We start from the raw sequence: 19279 nt of genomic DNA, 5'->3' as shown, positions 1-19279 counted from the left end.
CAGGCTAACCTCCTTAACCTTAAGAATCTAAGTTGCATCACCAGACACTCAACATACATGACGGAATACTCACTTAAGAGTAACATACATAGATACAACAAAGTTTCCTCTCACCACCATGGGCTGCAAGAAAATGAATTAGACTCCGAGTTGTTCAGGAACACAGAGCAGAAAAGGACATGAAGTACAAACACAGAGGAAGGATGTGCCAATTCAATCTTTTCAAGAATTTGAAGGAAAAATGCAATTCTATTCCACAGCAGTAGGTACTGCACTACAAAAACAATCAGACTAACTATATAAACTTGCTCACACTTGAAATGAGATATTTACTACATGGTGTTAATAAGCAAGATTGTGAAACATATACAAGCATGATCGTCTAACTTAAATGTCAGAATTCTGAATTTAGTTTTTCTTATCAAACAGTGAGAGAATTTTCTTTAACTATTTTGATTTTTGAACATGCAAACTAAATGTCTCAAATGTAAATGAGATAGTCCAAAACAAATGTTGTCAGACTAAAATATTTACCTAATATCATTGCTTCAGTTTACTGCATGCATTTCATAAGACTTTTTTTAATAATCGGATTCAATTTCATAATCACACCATGCCCTTCTCTCGAGAGCTCGGTATAAAGAATGCATTAGAAGGAAAAACTGCATAACTGAAAGTAAAATTAGTAAGGTTAAAAACTGGAACTTAAAAAGAAAGAGAAAACACTAAGTTGCGTAATACTTAAAACCAGCCAAAGCTTTTTATAAAGTTCTAGATGCCAAAAGAAAGCTATGCTTCACCAGATGCATTAAAACATTGAAACAACCATTTCTGCAAGTAAAACTGCAAATACTCCACTTTTAATTTTGTTTGTTTGGGGGTTTAGACTGTTTTGCCTAACAGATCAGACCAAAGCCTCACAAGACGCCAGCAGATGAAAGATAAGTTGCCGCTTAGGCAACTATTTACCTTGAAAATTGTCTGCCAATTTTTTGGCCGAATTTAGAATAGCTAAATTACTTCAGCACGATAAAGAATTCAGGTTCTGGCAGGAATGGAATGAAATCCCCACCACAAGTAGTCGACCACTCCCACTCTCTATCAACTGGTATAAACTGATGAACAGGCATGACTGTGAGCTTCAATGGCAGCAGACATCTAGATGAGTCCATAAGTAGCTGTGTGTACACCGGCAGAGGAGGAGCTGGGAAGAAAGATGTAGAAATGAAAACCTCAGTTTTGCAGTGGAATTTTGAGTCACCTCTTGAAAGGAACTCCTTTGACTTTATTCCAACTGTAGACCAACCTGGAAAACTGTTTGTAGTTTATTTAATTTTAAAATAAATGAATGTTCCAGCTGAGTGTGTCCGGGTTGATAAGCAATAAAGTCCTTTCTCAGGCCAATGCTACTTTCTTTCAGGTCACTTGCTAGTTTCTTCAGATGCTACTGGAACAGTCAAAAGAAGTATAAAAAAAAAAGCATCCAGTATCTTACAAAAAAGTCAAACAACCTAGATAAGACCTGGTAAAATTGCCTTTTTTCAGGAAATAACAAATCCAAAACTGATTCAGTACATTAATAAATTAGCTGAGATACCATTACAATTAGATTTTGCTTAACACTGTTAAGTCTCCTTCGTCTGGACAATGGCTTTAGGGGAAAAAAATAATACAGTAACTTAAAAATTCTTTCAAATGAACAAAACTTACAGGATCAGAAACATGAAAACCATGTTGGTACGTTTCAGTACCCTCTGTTTTTCTAAAAAGAATGTTACTTCATATGAAATGTTTGAAGAAGAGATCTATAAAAACATTAATAAAAATAAACACCTTTCTTGAACAGGTAAGTTGCTAGAGAGTAATGTGAACTGTATGTGTAACGGCTCTCTTTGTTACACACAATGCTGTACTTTATTACAAACTGCCAACAAAAGGAGCAGACTACTAGATAGCTTTCTCAGGTTTAACTTTCTCTCAAGACCAGAAGACCAAAGCCAGAACCCAGGTGAGAAAGACATCTCTTTGCCAGTTTTTAACACGCAGATACTATTTGATATAGCTTTTTTGTTTTGAAAAGCAATGCTGAAGAAAGTTTCAGCTATGACTGACCAATATCCTTCCCTTCTCCACGGGAAGACAACACTAAGCACAATGAGGAGGAATATGAGCTGTAAGAAACATTCTAAGATAAAACAGGCTCAGCCAAGACCCTTCAGAACAAATTCAGTGCAATGGAAGTCTCTGCATATATACAGCTGGTAAAGCGGAGATTTTGGTAGAAGCATAATTACTGGACATTTTTCAAAGAAAGCTGTACATTTACTGGACAAAGCTATTAGCTTTGTATTAGGGTTGTGATGACCTTCCATTACGTAAATAAAATGTAGGACCTAGGTAAAGACATTTTTTCCTCTCACATACTCCTGAGAACAGTAAAAATGTCCTCTGCTGCTTACCTGGGAAGCGAGGCTTGGAAGAACACTTCTCACACAATGGGCTGTAGCTACCAAAATCTAAAACCTATCCCACGGTTTTCACAGCTACACTGCTAACAGGGCACGTTTGTTATTTGGACTTCAGATAATTACCAACCATCTCTGACCCAAGACTAGGAATATGTTCTCTTTATTTTTGCCTCAGGTAGGAAAGTTTTTCTAAATTAAAATAGAAAATACAGCCTGACTGTATCTGTTATGGAAGGAAGAGCATTATCTGGGCTGGGGGGAGAAAATACAGGGAAACCCTTCTTATATTGCTTCAAAGCTTGTTGCTAGTTTGCACAAAAGAGGAACCAAGTAGCCTCTCACCCTTTAACTTCTCTCATTCTGCTGTCCCACATACTTTCCTGTTTCAGTTTAAAACTAAACTGTTTTTCCTCATATACAGATCAGAAGAGCAATACCTTTTTGACTGCAAAAAAAAATAACTTATAATTTCACTCTCTAATTCCATATTTAGTCTTAAACCTCAAGAAAGAGTGCCACACCATATTGTAAGGGTTTACAAAGAACAGGAGGAATATCATTGAAAAAGATTATCTCAGACAACCCTGATATCAACAAAATACCAGATGCATGTGGAAAAGACACTGAAGGTCAATCAAGATAATTCAGTCTGATTCTGTTAGTTAGAAGAAGTTTTACATTGATCATTACTTTGGAAAGGTGAGCTTCTTGTAACATAAAGGAGGGACCATTTTAATTCTCTCCAACTTTAGGGGATGGCAGTTTTAAAACCTTCCAGTCCATTTACTATTCCTAGACAAGTAGGAAAAATGTCACTATAAATCCCCATCTTATCTTTAATATAACCAGGTGTTTATAGCTATTCACTTCAGGCAATGGTTTCTGCTATTCATCTACTGCTTTTGCCTATTTAATCACACTTCAAATATCTCATTTACTCTCTTCCCTTCTCATGTGGAATTCCTCACAGGAAAATACAGTTAAGGAATGCTTGATGAAACTCTTTTGGATTTTATTATGAACCACCATTAAAACACTCTCAGGGATCATCAATAGACAAATACACACAGCAGACTCAACTTCTTTTTCACGTGTCTTTTCTTTTGGTTCCTCTCTCCTTTTCCTTTTTATCTTTCTCAAGTTTCTGCTATGTTACTCCACAAGCAATAACATTAGCTACATGACCCTATACCAAATAAAAAGCTCAGAAATAAAGAAGTCCTCATCCTCCTTGTAGTTCATATTAGCCACGGGGCTCTTCTTCCAGGAGTTACTACACACAATACATGCTTTTCGTTAGTGATATCTATACCCACTGTCCTCATAGGTTAAGAGGTATGATAGAGGCAAAACAAGACTTTCTGTGATCACTGGATTCAGAAAATTTAAGAATCAAGATTACCCAGCAGAGCAAATGCTGTGAGCAGCACATTCATCTGTTTCATGCTGATGCCTACAAGCCAATGAAGAGCAGGCTTCTCTAGGTCTGCCTTGGTAAATCCATAATAAGTAGTTAACTTTGCCTTCGTAAGTCCATAATATAGCAGTCACTTCCAAAACAAAACGAACTAAAAAAAAACCATCCCAGCTTATTATTTTAAATTAAAATTTTAGATTTCAAAGGGAAAACAAGCTTCCTGACATGGAATATACCAATAACTATATAAATATTACAATCAGTAGGCTTTTGAAACAAATCCAATTCAGCAGCTTCTCTAGGCATTTTTCACTTAACATTGCATTCTTCTCACATGCTTAAATAGGCATACAATACAAAACATTTACTTAAACCTTTATGCTTCAGTAATGAACCAGAGCCTCAGATCACATGATTATAGTAAAACAGCGATTCCCAAGCTACTTTGTGCAATAGTTCCCTCCCTAATTATCTCTCCTGCTCACTCTGCCCCTCATAAGTAGCCTAGGCACAACCCCGCAATGATGAGATTAAATGGCTTCTGGTACTCAGAATGGCTTCCCGAAGCTCAGTCATCTCTTATTCTTCCTTTTAGGTAGATATGCCCTGAAATTTAGAACGCACCGTATCAAATTGACCAAAAATAAACAGGCATGTTTATTTTTTTCTGATGTTAAGAAACTTCTATTTTAAGAAAACTGCCTTACAGAGATAAAACACACTGTGACGTTTATCATTAACAATTGTACATTCTGAAACATAATGCAAATAAGTAGTACTGGAAATTCACATATGGTCTTAAGCACAGCCTCCATTTTGATATTTACATGTTTGTTTCACTTCTGCTTACATAAGTTTTATACATTGTACTTACACTGATATTAAATCAGTAGGAAACAAATTTAACAAAACGGTGGATCAATAACAGCACCTCAGGGAATCTGAAAATTTTCAGGGGAAAAAACGTTTTATCAACAGAAATATCTGGATTTTCCATGAGGACTTCATCTATTCAGGACTGGGAAGAATGACGTATGCTAACGATACTGCTGTCTTAGAGTGGTAGTTGATAGACAGATTTTCCCTTCTCAATTTAGTATGCAGATCTTCTGCATGGTAAGACTTATAAGCACCAATAAACATTGTATTAGAAGTCCTGTTGACCAATATGACCAGTTAGAAGTTACAGGAGCTTATGCTAAAAGAAGTGAGGTGGGACTATGTTCTATCATTACAGTGGTTTCTAATGGAACAGTAGTTTCAAATAAAAATCTATCATCACTATGTTTAATTCACTGTATTTTGTAGGCTTCCACAACACGATGATGTTATGATTATCACCACTTAAACCAGCCACATGCAATAATAAAAAAACAATTTTCTGCAAAAAGAGTAAAATAAATACCTGCAGGACTGCCAGCATTTTCTCCTTGATGCAGCTGAATACCAGCAGAATCTATAGAGTTTACTGTAACTGTCTGTAGATTTGGCAATTGAGCAGTGCTTAGACTAACTGGAGTTGACGTCAACGCCCCACCTGCTGCAACTTGACCAAGAGTGAGAGTCTGCACAGGAGTTAGAGTTATTTGTTGACCAGGTGCATTCTGAATTTGCAAGTTCTGCAAGTTCTGAACTCCTTGCACTTGAAATGTCTGCCAGGTTATCTGCCCAGAAGGGGTCACTGTTTGTGCCTGAATTAAAAAAGTTCCAGGATTCAGTTGCAGTTGAAGATTTTGAAGAGCCTGTTGAGATATACTTTGACTTGCCTGCACACCGTGGATTGTCTGTTGCGCAATACCTTGTACAATCTGGGCTTGACTGGTTGGCTGCTGAGACTCTTGAAGCTGTATGTGTTGTACAATTGGCTGTGCTGTGGAGACCTGAATATTTTGAGCCTGCGTGTCATCAGAGACAGATGTCTGGATGTAATTTCCCTGAAGATCAGAACTGTGAACTTGACCACTAGTTGTGGTCAAGTTGTTTGCATTTTGTTCCAATATACTTGAACTGTCTATGGTAACGGGCAATTGTGATGAAGATGATGTTGGCACAAATAAGTCATTATCAGTGGCGGTTTCTGTAATTTCAGGAGAAACTTGCTCACCAGTCCTTTCAGAAGTATCTGAACTATCCATGGCCTGTCCAGTATTTATCAAGTGCCCGTCTGCATTAATGCCTGCTGTCATGGTTTGAGAACCACTGCCAAGTCCCAGAGAATCTAGATCAACACTATTGATGGGTACAAAAGTAATATTTCCTGGCAGTCCAAGAGGGACGTTAGCAACGACTTGCGCTTGGCCAGGAAAAGATGAACCACCAATCGCAACTCCCTGAACCTGGACTTGACCAGACTGCGATAAGATATTCTGAATATTAGTTGAAGGTGCTCCAGAGGCAATGATGGTTTGATTAGAGCCAGGAATGATCTGAATTTGACCAGTTTCTTGATTTATACTGCTATTATCAGAAGAGGCTGCAAAGCCAAGTTGAACCTGCTGACCATCCGCTGTCTGGATCTGGGGTATTACTTGGTATTGTACGTTAGACACTGTACCATTCGACGAATCTGATCCTGGTGCAACAGAAAAGATTTGTTGATTTTGCAAACTCTGAATAGGAAGGACATACTGCCCACTTGAAGTTACTGTGGCAGCACCTGGAATCTGTACTATATTACCAGCTTCATCCTTTATAGCGGCAGGAGCTGCAGACAAGACCTCCCATCTATTTGGCGTTCCTGTTAATTGCACAGAAGCCAAATCCCCTGTCTGAATAGAAAGAAAAAAGAAAAGACAAAATTAAAACAAGAGACATACAGAGTATATGCTAGAACAGTCATGCAATTAAACACTAGAGATCAATACACTACTGGAAAACATGCAGTGCAGCCCATATGAACAACAGCAACTGGATTAGGACTATGAAATACAGATTTTGTAAGTGAGCTAATGCCTAAGTCAGGGTAACCAACCTGTGATTCGTGAGCTGCATGTGGCTCGCGAGCAGGTGAAACGCAGCTCCTGTGCCATGGCTACGTCAGGTGACCAGCAGCAGGGTTATTCTGGTGGGGGGGCTGCTGGGTAATCCAAATCCCTGGCTGTGGGAAGAAGGGAGCTGGCAGGGGCTGCTGGAGCTGTTATCACCAGGTTACCCTGGGACTCAGCTACACTCTTTACCTAGCTGGGCACCTATCGCACAGAAATGGAGGAATCGCCGTAAAGTCAGTGTCACCTGTAGTTCCGGAGCTCCACTGCCTTCTCTCTCTGTGTTGTATACGGTATAGATGTGCATGTTGTGACGCTCAGCAGTATGGAGAGTATTAAGAGGTGACTTAGTCACATGGTTGGAAAGACTGGACAGCTTCAGTTTAAGTTACGTGTAATACAAAGTCCTAGTTTTATAAGTTTGTACAAGTTACTGTTTCTCTAGGGAATAAGTCCTCTAAACCAAGGACTTTTACACTGAAATCGCAGTTGAATTAGTCACATTTATCCGTTGAGGTGGGGGGGGAGGGGCGGAAATCTATCTTCATTAAGTTGGAACAATAGAAAAGGTCAATGTTTCAGAATGGACCCCCAGATCATTAAAGATTAAAGAACCTGAGGACTGATGTAGGATGCTTTTGTTTCTTATTCAGTAAAGAAAAGGTAAATTGCACTTACCTTTCTTTACCAAAGCAAGCTTTTTCAGAATAGAGTATTAAGAATTAGATTTAACATCCTGCAATGCTTAGCACAGATTTCTGTAGTCAACCAACTCGGTATTGTAAATAACCATCCATCTAAAAAAAGATGTAGTTAAGTTTCTCCTTATCTGTCTTACTGCACTACAGCAAACCAATGGAATAACTTTATATTTAGCAACAAGTAACTTGTCTTACAACTCATTCAGCTCTGTGAAACAAATTTTGTCTCTGGCAGAGTCCACAAGACATAGAAAGAAAAGCTCTTAGTTTGTCCCTCGGCACTGATCCTGTGATCGCTCCTAGCAGGGAAGTCACCAGAGCATATCACAGCTTCCTTCTGATGCTGCACTCTGACTTCCTTTAGAATAAAACCTGGATACGTAAAATGCAGCACACAGCTTATTCTTCCCTAACATGGCATTGAGACTTAGCCAGCCTGAATGAATCCCACGGCATGCATCCGAGCGAATTTAGTCCACAGTGCAGGCTGGCACTTTGCTAGTTTCACTTTCTTATCCTATTCCAAGCTGCGATACGATAACATTTACATGTACTGGAAAAATACTCTATAAAAGAGTTTTTCTGTGCTTGGCAAGCTGCTTTTCCAATAAGGAAACACACATCTTGGTTCTAAATTCCTCTCAAGAGCCGTACAAATTATAATTGTGAATTAAAAAAGAATATTAGCCTTCTTTTGCCCTCAAAGATACATACACTCTTTCAGGTAGTTTATTATGGCCTTAATGCTTCAACGATCAGAAAGAGAAAAAGAAGTAACGGTGATTCCACTTTATTATTTTCTTTTCCTCTTATATTGATTAGCCCTTCATTTGAAGAACATATTTCAATCCTTTAGTCTTTCAAGATCATAATTTACAAGATTAGAAAAAATTATGCAATATTCCATATCACACCATCTTATCTAGAAAAAGGCAAAAAAAAACCATTTTCCTCTGCTACCACATTAGTTTTATACTTTTGTGTTTAATACTGTTTACACATAGGTATCAGTTGCTAAAATGCTGCTAAGAAATGTCAGAACTACTTGATTCACTAGTATATAAGTACTTATTAACTGAATGTTTTATAAAGTATCAGAAGACCCACAAGTCATAGGTAAGCGTCAGTCAGAAAATACCAAAAGCAAAAATACGGTTGTTATATGTTTAATATGTGTTATTATAAAATAAATGTATAATATAATGTGCTGATAGTACCTTTTAGAACAAGACAGAAAGAAAAAGTAATGGGAACCATTACAAGTCTTGATGTAATTTCTCACTGATTTAAGACTATGTACAAGCAAATGTTCAATGTTTAGGCTATAACTGCACCACCCTAATGCACAATAGCACGTCTATGTCTACTCATAATACATATGAGAACAGAAATAGTTCAGAGGGAACGTGCCTCCTTCATGATATGGAAATGACCTACATTATTCTTCTCCTCCCAAAACATATGTTGATGTCGGTACCACCAATCAATGGCCTTTGCCCTTTTCATGATAGGCACACATCTCTCCTCACCTTTTCATCATCTAGCAAAATCTTCCCTCAAATCCTGCTCTGTAAGGGTTTTAGCTCCACAGAGCCACTCTTACAGTAGATGCACCTGTCAGTCCATGGAGAAGCTCTAGGTAGTCATGCACGTGGATATGAAGTGACTGCTACACACAGGACATGAAATGCCCGTTATTCACACGTTGCTCTTTCAGTTGGTTATATCAGACACCACCAGATGAATCATGAGGAGGGAGGGGCAAAAAGAGAGTGAGGCTTTCAAGAAGCTATCTGGTGGCTATCAAAATTATTAGTATTAAAGTATGAAAAAACCCTTCACGGTTAAGAGTATTTGAGGATGATCGCTAACTTCAACTAGTCACCAACCTGTCGTACCAAGCTTCACTGTTACACACTTTCTCAAAGTCTGCTGAGCTAATCGGACATTTCTTGGACTCTTTTTCCTACAACAGAGTGTCAGAACCTTGCTCTGCGTCCTCAAGCAAGTAAGCAAGGTTGTAGTAACTCAAAGTTCTACCTTTGATGTATAAGCAGCAACATCTACAATCCACTTACTTACTGATCTTTACGGCACAGTCCTAACAGACCAGAGTTTGTTTGCTGTCTCTCAGCCATCCATGAAAAATGCTTAGAGGGTCAAGACAAAGCAACAGTTCTTTTCCTTATCGACTGATACTCAGACAGCAGCTATTTGAAAGCTGCTCCTTTAAGAGAAGGCTGGACGACTGCAATCCAAGGGCTCTGTGTCAAGAAGGGACAAAGATCTCAGGAAAGTTCAGCACTAGCATTACTCAGCCAAGGAGGAGAGAACAGGAAGCAGTGGGGAGTTCACTGGAAGCAGTATCAGGAAACAAGAGAAAGAGACAGGAACAGAGCAAACAGTACCTGGCACAAGGCATGGGAAGAATTAAAATCAAATGATACGTCCACCTGAAGGAAGGTCAAGTACCACCAAAGAGTGGAAGTAACAACTGCTGTTCAGCATGTCTTTTGATTCTTTAATGAGCCTTGTATCATTTCCAGCGGGTAAAATAAAGAGATGTCTCTGAGCCAAAATTCTCATTCCTGAAAAATGAGGGCTCATGAAAAATAAAAATGTAATTGTCTTGTTCAATTTGTTTAGCAAAAATTAAAACATTAAGTGAAATGTAGAAAGAGACAAAAGAAAAACAAACAAAAGATAAAATACGTTTAAAAAGCGATATAAATTATGTTGCGGGATGGGACTTGGGTTGAAAAAAAACCCAACATCCTTCACCAAAGTAAAACTGGAAAGGGCAGAAACACCCCTGTAAGAACTGGTATATGTTGTGGGCACCTGCATTTCAATATGTCAAATGTGGTCAACTGGACACATGCCATTAGCCTTCAGTATTTTATTGCTAAAGAACTACCAAACGTTTATCTGTGCCAGTCTATTGTGGACTGCTTTTTGCTGCACTTTTCAGAAAGTCACTTTTGCCCCATTTAGTCCTGGAGCAAAAGCATCAGCAAAACAAGCAGAGGTGGACAGATAACGAGTCACGAGCTCCTACACATTTAAAAATCACACACCTAATGAACAAGATTGGCCACTGCCTCATCCAAATTGCTGTTTTATGAAAGAGCTAGAGCTCTAATGCATGAGTTTAATACCATGTGTTTACCAAGCTACAGTAAACTATTTGTACGTTCTTAGGTCATTACAAATATAAGATAAAATGCACTTGCTTCATCTCTTTCATTAAGGTATGAGCTAATACATCCTATCTTGTATTTGCCATAGGTTAAAAACGTGTTCAACACCAGTCACTGTGGTTCAGCTGACACAAAGCTGCTTGTTAAGGCATATTAATTCTGTTGCATGTTTCAGACCTCTACCAATGAAGCCACTCAACTCAGAGGAATACATTTGCCTAAATCAAAAGTTTAGAGAACCAAAGAATGTCACAGTCAAAAAGTATTTTGAGGTTGCTTAAAATGTCATTTTAAAAGACAATTCCAATCTGGTCAAATATATTTAATATTTAATTGTGTCTCATTTAAAGAACGTCTACATCTTTTTGCTTGAGATAGACAACTGGACCCAAAACTTGGGTCCAGCTTGGTTTTAATCTGTAGAAGTTCAGAATCTGTCTAAATTAAGACAATACAGCGTTCCTGACATTAGTAGAAACAAGAAATCTGCAGTATTAAGGAATGAGACAAGACAACAAGGAGGCACTTTTAACCAGATTGTATGTAACTTCATTTCTTTATTAATTCTTAATCTATATATGTGTATTAATCTCTATGTAACTGCATGCCAAACTAGAATTTTGCATAGAAGTTTGTGTGAAATGGTTCATCTTCCTTGTGCCTTCAACTCAGGTGCTGAAGACAGACTCTACCAAATCATCAAGAAGGGCAAGAAAGAGGACCTGAGGCCACCATTTGATCTCTAGGAAGGCAATGGAGCAAATAACCTTGAAAATAACACTGGACAAAAAGAATAACCTTCAAATAACCTTGAAAAAAAAAAAGAAAAAAAAAAGAAAGAAAGTGATCAGAAGCAGTCAGCCTAGACTTAGGAAGGGGAAATTATGCTTAATTAACTAACCTGACAACCTTCTATGATGAGACAACTGGTTTGGTAGATGGGGTTAGGCAGAGGATATTACTTATCACTACTTTAGTCAGGCTTTTGACTCTGTCCCCATAACATAACAATTTTTTTTTTATTTTTTTTTTTTTACTGTTAAGAGTGATCAAACACTGGAACAGTCTGCCCAGAGAGATTATGAAGTCTCCATGCTTGGAGATATTCAAAACCCACTAGACAAGTCCTGAGCAATCTGCTCTTGTTGACCCAGCTTTGAGCAAGGGGGTTGGGCCAGAGAATTTCCAGAGATCCGTACCAGCCTCAACTGTTCTATGAAATCTTACACTTCTTCCTAATGCTTAAATATCAGAATTTTTTTGTTTATGCTGTCTTTAAATATGGAAATGTTTTAAAATATATATTTTCTTCCCTTCTCTAAAACCGTAAAGAGAAACAAACCACATTTTTTTAAGACCATCCTGTAAAATAAATTCCATACTTGGTTCTGATCCAGCACTAGGAAGACATAATTAGAATACAAAAATCAAAGAACATTTTAAAAGGTGAGCTTCTGGCCAGCAGCAAAGGAAACATACTACATCCTACCCGAAACTTCTCTGTTTTGCAAAAGTATAAAACAGAGAGAGGCAAGACAATCCCAGGCAGACTTTTCTATGGTGGCTGAACACATTTTGGTGCATCTGTTCACATCCAGAAATTTAGCATCACGAAGCTATATTATCACCCATAAAGGAGAAAATGGATGTCAGAAGAACTTTGAGCTTTCTCAAAACCACCATATAGGCTAGAGAGCTGAAAAGTATGGAGAACTCTTGACACCTGGCATTCATCCACATTTTTGCCTAGTGGAAAACATGAAATTTAAAATGCCTTCATATTTCTCTATCCTATCAGCACTATTACTATTTCCACCTAAACTGAGGTTAAGCTAGCTGCATCTCAAATGGTGAAAGTAATGTTCTGAGGCATAAACAAACTGGAATTCCAGATTTTCATTAAGTTCTGTGAAGCACTGATATTCAATTCTAAAGCTCAAGATACGCCAAAGCAGTCTTATAACACCCCAACCTTTATTTGTAAAAGATACAAACAAATGCTTTGTCTACAGCAGAGAAATAATACTCATCTTCCCCACATTAACCTCTCCAAATGTTTTCCACATATTGTTGGTAAGCAGCAACACAAATAAATCATTCCCCCTACTTTTTGCCTTTTTTTTTTTTTAGACTAAAGAATCCATGCAGTCTGCAGCACACTAGATGCAATTGCATACCACAATTGGGGCAGTCATCTCTGACAGCTCCCATTCTTTGGCGGCTGCCAGAGCCAACAGCTTTCTCAGCCAGCCTGCCACTTTTCTCAATTCACCTGCCTCCCAGTCCTCCCACCCTGCACTCCCATCAGTCTTGCACTATATCCTCACCTATCCCAGCAGAACCGTAAGAATGGCCCTTGGGAGCATAATAGCTCAAGGAAGTGTCTTTAGCTTTGCATTGCAATGAAGTAAGAGAACATAAACAACTGGTCATCGTTTCAACTTCGTAGCTTCTTAATCTGATCATGCAACAACCATACAACTGACCATTAAGACTTTGTTGGACTTAAATTTTAGAATCTGTTTCCTCTTTTGTTTTCTCCCTTATGCATGGCTCTGCCACCTTCTGCTTTGCTTCTTTTCACCTAATGCTAAAATCTTTGCATATGTTTAAACTGGAATGAAACTAGAGTATTTATAACTAAATGAAAAAGAATTCTAAATATTAAAGTTTAAAGTGGAATTATTAGTCAACAATAAACAGTGAAAAAGCAAGACCCAAACTAAAACTTCTCAGACTTTAAATTCCCAAGAGAGGGAAAGACATCCAGAGAGGTCAAAACATAAGAGCTGTCATTCTAGGTCAGGTCGTTGCACATACCATCCCAGCAAGGCGTTCATACATACCAGCAGGCAGCAATATTCAAGGGGAAGTTTCCATGGCAAGCGTTTGACTCAACCATGGATGCAGCAGTATGTCAACCGAGGAAAGGAAAAGATTCTCAGGTAAGAAAGCCACAAATTCAAGGTCATCTACATTAAAACCAAACACCAGCAGGCAAAACAAAGCACTGGTGTCGGATGATCGTAGGCAGAATAAATCATGGTGTCAAAGCCTAAGCTGAAAGACACACAAAGACAAGATCAGCAGTAATGCCTGCTAGTATTTTGTCATCCAAAAGTAAATATAACTCTAAGCAGAATCCTGGGCCAAGCTGAAAACCTTGTGGACTAGAGACGGTCTGTCCAGTTCACTGACAGCATAGAAGGGAAAAGAGGGTTGGGTTTAGTTCTGTCAACTGTCTTCTTCACTTGCTTTCCATATCAGGCAGTAGGTTTTTTTTATTTCCACATTAATCCTTTCAGTGGCATAAAAGTGGCATCCACTCAAAAAGCAGGCTTGGATTCAGATACCAACATAGAACCGTAGAATAATTTCAGTTGGGAAGGACCTCTGAAGGTCATCTGGTCCAGCCCCTGGGCTCAAAGCAGGGCCAACTAGATCACACCAAACACATCACATTTGCTCCAGCTCTTCCCCAAATCCCAGACACGTGATATTCCCTTCATTCCTATGGGAGTTTTGTTGTTTCTGTTGCTTTTAAATCATTCTTATGGTCTCTTGGGGAGCAGCTGCAGCATACCATTTCAGTCAGGAAAGCAGTGTGCAATAACTGGCTAGCCTAGCATACTGGCTCCAGCCCTGCCACTTCCTACCAAGCGAATGTCAGTAAAGCATTAACAAAACAACCCCAAAAAACACAGCACTGCTATCCTTATACATGCAAGCTCTTCAAATGCTTCTAAAAGGAAACACCCAGTTTAACTTCTACTATCCATCCATATGGCTTGAGAGTTCTACCAGACATTCAGCAGCCAGAACTGCAGTCCAGATAGAGAAGATACTGGGAAAGGACTGCCTCCTCACCACTACATTAGGCACCATCACCCATACACAGATATCAAACTGACTCATCTGTACTCCTGGGAAAGGAATGAGCATCACAAACCCCAGGAGAACAGTATGTCTGTGTCCATGCATATAGATTTCATTTTCTGTATGTTACGAGGTACCTACAAATTAAGCCTTTTTAGCTCCTTCCTTCACCCCCCAGTAAGATACACTCAGGGGACTAGAAAAAAGAAAAAAAATCTGTATTGTACTAAATCCCCTTCAGCGTTCTGTTTTTCACAAGGAATGCATTTCAGGGACTTTAGTCCCTCCTCTCCCTATATTAAGGTCATCTTAATCAACTCCAGTGTCTAGTTCAGCTACTGTAGGTATCTCCTCCAATTTATATTTAGTTTCCACCCAAAATATTCTGAATCATTCAAGAGCTATGTTGTAGGAGTGTAAAAATTATCAGAATTTTATAACCTAACTCACAGCAGATATGTAGGAGGAGCCTATCTGTATGTATGAAAAGTACATACAGTGAGTGAGTTTATATTTGTATTTAGTTTTAACTAAGATTTTTGGCTTCTCTTGAATTTCTTCTGCCTTGCTCTGAAAAGCCCCTTATATATAAACGTAACAACAGATGAATTTAAGAGGAATAAAGAAGTACTACTTAAAAAACACTTTGCCCATTTTGAACTATCAGGAACCATTTATCCTGTACTAGCACCCTAGTAGCCTGTCAGACCTAGCACTGCTCATGCTAAGTGATCAACCCATCCTCAAGATGCACAATTTCAGCTTTAATATGAGAACAACCTTAAGATGGATACAGGAAAGCAAACTACCATTTAAGCATCATTCATTTTTCAACGTATGTTTATGCAAGAGACAGATCCAACGTTCCACTTTTCAGCACTGTATGTATCTGGTATTATGAAACAAATCTTAGAGGTATCAGGCACTTAATGTCTAGAAAGATTTTTAAAAGCGTACTGCTTAAGAAAATAAACTGGTTCAGCAGAAAGGACACTTGAGAGGGGGTTTGAATCTTAACATATTTTCGAGCTCTGTCATTAGTCTACAACCTGCTGCATGACCTCAGACAACTATTTTGCTGCAGCTTCCCCTTATGTAAAGTAAGCTGCAATGTACAGATGAAAAGTATTTTAAAGTGTAGCACTCAAGTATTTAGTAAACTCAACATTATCATTAACATTTTAACATTTGCTAAAAGCTTGCCAAAGCTACTTCATCCCCCAGTACAACACTTTGCAGGTTTTTCCTATTTGCAGAATCCTAAAAACATACAAGGCTGTTGTACAGCAAGGTTAAAAACCAAGACTTGCTTTAAAAGCAGAAGGAGGCTTTTTTTGCTTGTTTTAAAACCTTTTTTGGGGAAAAAAAAACAACACAAAAAAAAATCAGAGGTAATATATGTGATTTCCCAAGGACTAAGGCCAAAAAATACTTCATCATGCCATTTTAAAAGGTATTTTGGAACTCCTTTTTAATGTATCGATATTTTTAGGTATCAGTTACTTAGAAATACCCCGTCTCTTAACTTTATGAGCATATGTCAACAAGAGAGTTCAGCTATGCCTATTAAGGAACACAGGAGTTTCCATCAGGCTTTTGTTACGGAGATGGTCGAACTAGCTTCAACAAGAACACGTTTCTAGTCTGCAAGATCCATCTCATCACACAAGGTCCCGAGGTCATCAAGGCTCCCTTCAGAGCCGACGGCGCACGAGAGATAAGAAGAGAAATTCAGTTTGCAATACGAGGGACCGCACGATAACTGCGCCTCGAAAAAACAGCGTCGATACAGGAAGCAGCTTTCCACCACCGCGTTCGCTTCTAAACAGCCATTTTACTTCTAACTACATCCTTCCCGGCAGCCAGCCTTCATTTTGTGCTCCCGCCCGGGCGCGCGGCTCCAGGCTGACAGCTACGGAGAGGGTAGCGGGGGTGCGCCCAGGTGTAGGTGAGATGCCTCCAGCCCCGCCGGGTGCCGAGAGAGCCGCTCCGGTGCCAGGGCCGAGGGAGGGAGACTTCCCGCCTCCCCCCGTTTTTGAAAGTAAATGAAGACGCCGCTCCCAATGGCGGGGGAGGGGGGAGCGAGGCTCCCTCCTCCTCCCGGGAGCCCGGCTCCTCCTGGAGAGGCAGGGGAGCCCGGGGACCCCTCTCCTGGCAGGTCGGCCCTGCTATCGTCCCTCCCCCCGGGCGGGCAGTGCCGTGTGTCCCGTCCCTCCCCCCGGGCGGGCGGGCTGGCTGGCTGTGCTGTCTCTCCCCCCGGCAGGCCGTGCGAGAGCGGCGGGGCGGGCACTCACCGCTCCGGCAGAGTGAGAGGCGGCGGCGGCGGCGGCCTCATCCTCCTCCGGCGACGGCGGGCCGATCTTGCTGCAGGTGGCCGCCAGCAGAGCGAGCGGTGACGGCTGAGCGTCCTACCCACAATGGGCGGGTTCAGGGAGAGAAAGTGGGTGGCGGTTAGTGCGGGACAGCGACCGGGCTCCTCGCAGACGCGCACACAGGAAGCGGCGGCGGCGGCACCGGCTCCCGCACCCGCTCACAACGTGTCACCCGGGGGAGGGGGGGAAGGGGCCCGGCCGGGCCTGCGCTTACCTGCGGGGCGGCCGCCCCGGCGGAGGCCGAGGCGGCGCCGTTGCCGTGCTGGAGATACTCGCTGTGGCTGCTGCTGTCCACGTCTAAGGCAGCCATTTCCTCTTGTTTCACGGGCTTCTCGGGAGCTGCGGGCACGGCGGGGAGGGGGAGGGGAGAGTCACTGACGGGAGCGATCACCCCCCTCCCTCTCCCTCCCTCCCTTCCTCCCTCCCTCTCCCCCCCCCTAACCCCAGCGCTCCCCCCGCCCTCCCGCACGGAGCCCTCCTCCTCCTCCTCCTCCTCCTCCCCGTGCTGCTGCCCCTGCCCCTCTTCTCCCTCCTCCCCCTGCTCCTCCTGCTGCTGCTCTCAGTGCCGCTCTCGCCTCGCTCGCACACGGACGCTCCGGGGCCGAAGCGGGGAAGCGCAGGGCCGGAGCAGGAGCAGGGAGCCCCGCGGGGCGGCTCGGTCGGTGCGTACGTACCGGTCATGGTGTGAGTGCGAGCGGCCGGCTGGCTGGCTGGCTGGGCGGGCGGCAGGCAGGCAGGCTGGCTGGCTCGCACACAGGCCCTGCTGGCTGGGGCTAGGCGGCTGCCGCCGGGGACATGCTTATTGTGCTCACGGGCTGAAGCGGCGGCGGCGGCCCGAGCCTACTCCGGTTTTTTTTTTCCTATTTTGATTGACGGTGCGGGAAAGCCGAAAGGTGGGGCTTGCAGCGGGAGAGGGGGCCCGGCCGACACCGCCGCCCGCCCGCCCGCCTGCCTGTCCGGAACTCCCGCCTACGCCCGGGCGCGCGCGTTCATTGGCTGCGCCGCGGCGCCATCGCCGCTCGCACTGGCCGCCCGGCCTGCCAGTCACCCGCCAGGGGCGGGGGGGGCGCCCCATGCCGAGGCGGCTTCCTGTTTGCCAGGGCTTGTGCGAGGAACAATGAGCGGGACCCGCCGAGCGCCCGCGGCCTGCTCCGGCCCGAGCCCGCGCGGGCCCCGCGCCGCGGGGAGGCGGCCCCGTCGCCGCGCTTCTCCCGCCGCCGCGCCGGGGCGACGCGGCTCACGGGGCCTGGCGGCCCGCCCGCGCCGCAGGGGTCAGGGCCGAGGCACAGCTGCGCGGCGGCGGTGCGGGGGGGGGGGGTGTGTGTGTCCCCTCCTCCCCCCGCCGCGCAGGCGGCGCGGCGCGCTTGTGCCCGGGAGGCGCCGGGCTGGGGCCGCGCTCGTTTGAAATCTCCCTGGCGGGGGTGTCACTCACGGCTGGCGACAGCCGCGGCGGCCGAGCGGCGCCCTGCCAGCAGCCCGCGCAGCCGCCGCCGCGCTTTGTCCCCGCCGGCGCTAAGATGTCGGCGCGCCGTCCCCAGGGGAACCGGCCCGCCCGGGCAGGCCCTGCCTGGCGGCGGCCCCGCGCCGCCGCCGGCTGCCGGAGCCCGCAGGGCCGGCCGCCCCCTCCTGCGGGGCGGGGGATCCAGGTCAGCGCCGGCCTCCGGCCGGCGGCGGCGCGGCCCCGGGAGCCACACCTCAACGGCGACCCCGCGGGCCGTTGCGTAACCTTTCCGGCCGTCGCGGGAGCGCACCCGGCTGACCCGGGCGCGCTAAATCTAAAAAGCTCCTTTGCTTCTTCTGTAAAAAAAACACATCGAGGATGAGGCCGCGAGTAAGATTTTAACACGCCTCTCCGTCCGACAGGAGTGTCGACGGTGACAACGTGAGCGCTGAGCTCAGGAGCGCAGCCTTAGCATAAGTACAGGAGCATTCTGCCAGCAGATTTTATTTTAGTCATATTAAGGGGAATTAATAAGATCTCAGCGTCAGTTTGCTGCTCTGTTCCTCATGTTACGCAACACAAAGGAAACCGGGAGCTCTCAGATTGCTAAACTGAGGCAGGAAATATGTTTAAAATGTTATATAAGTATATGATGATACAGAAATGGTGATTAGTGGGGCTTGTTTCCCTGCTGCACCATGTAGCTTGTGAAGGGTTCCTGTAAAAGGGAACAACTTGAGCTTGGCCTTTCCTCACATCTAAGTGCACGTGCGGGATGGTAGGACAGTGCGTAGGCTGAGGCAGTGGTTTTGACCCTTGG

At 43.1% G+C, this 19279-nt stretch overlaps 1 protein-coding gene across 2 annotated transcripts in view; it reads right to left on the bottom strand.

Annotated features, from left to right (window-relative positions):
• SP3 (Sp3 transcription factor) overlaps positions 1-17717 on the bottom strand; it is a 35468-nt gene extending 17751 nt beyond the window's left edge. Inside the window, exons 1-4 of one of the 2 annotated variants that reach the window (XM_086616027.1) lie at positions 17693-17717; positions 17233-17357; positions 16941-17054; positions 5291-6653 (exon numbers count right to left, since the gene is read on the bottom strand). In XM_086616027.1, the coding sequence (XP_086472153.1) occupies positions 5291-6653; positions 16941-17054; positions 17233-17357; positions 17693-17699 (1609 nt within the window). In that variant the 5' untranslated portion in view covers positions 17700-17717. Of the gene's footprint in view, positions 1-5290; positions 6654-16940; positions 17055-17232; positions 17358-17692 lie in introns of those variants that run through there. The other variant, XM_086616028.1, reaches the window with a different exon arrangement.
• Positions 17718-19279: the final 1562 nt, after the last annotated feature.

Source organism: Tauraco erythrolophus, chromosome 8 (genome assembly GCF_009769465.1).
Source record: "Tauraco erythrolophus isolate bTauEry1 chromosome 8, bTauEry1.pri, whole genome shotgun sequence".
NCBI classification, from domain to species: domain Eukaryota; kingdom Metazoa; phylum Chordata; class Aves; order Musophagiformes; family Musophagidae; genus Tauraco; species Tauraco erythrolophus.
Note: the sequence above shows the minus strand (reverse complement) of the source record. Positions and strands in the feature narration are given on the sequence as shown.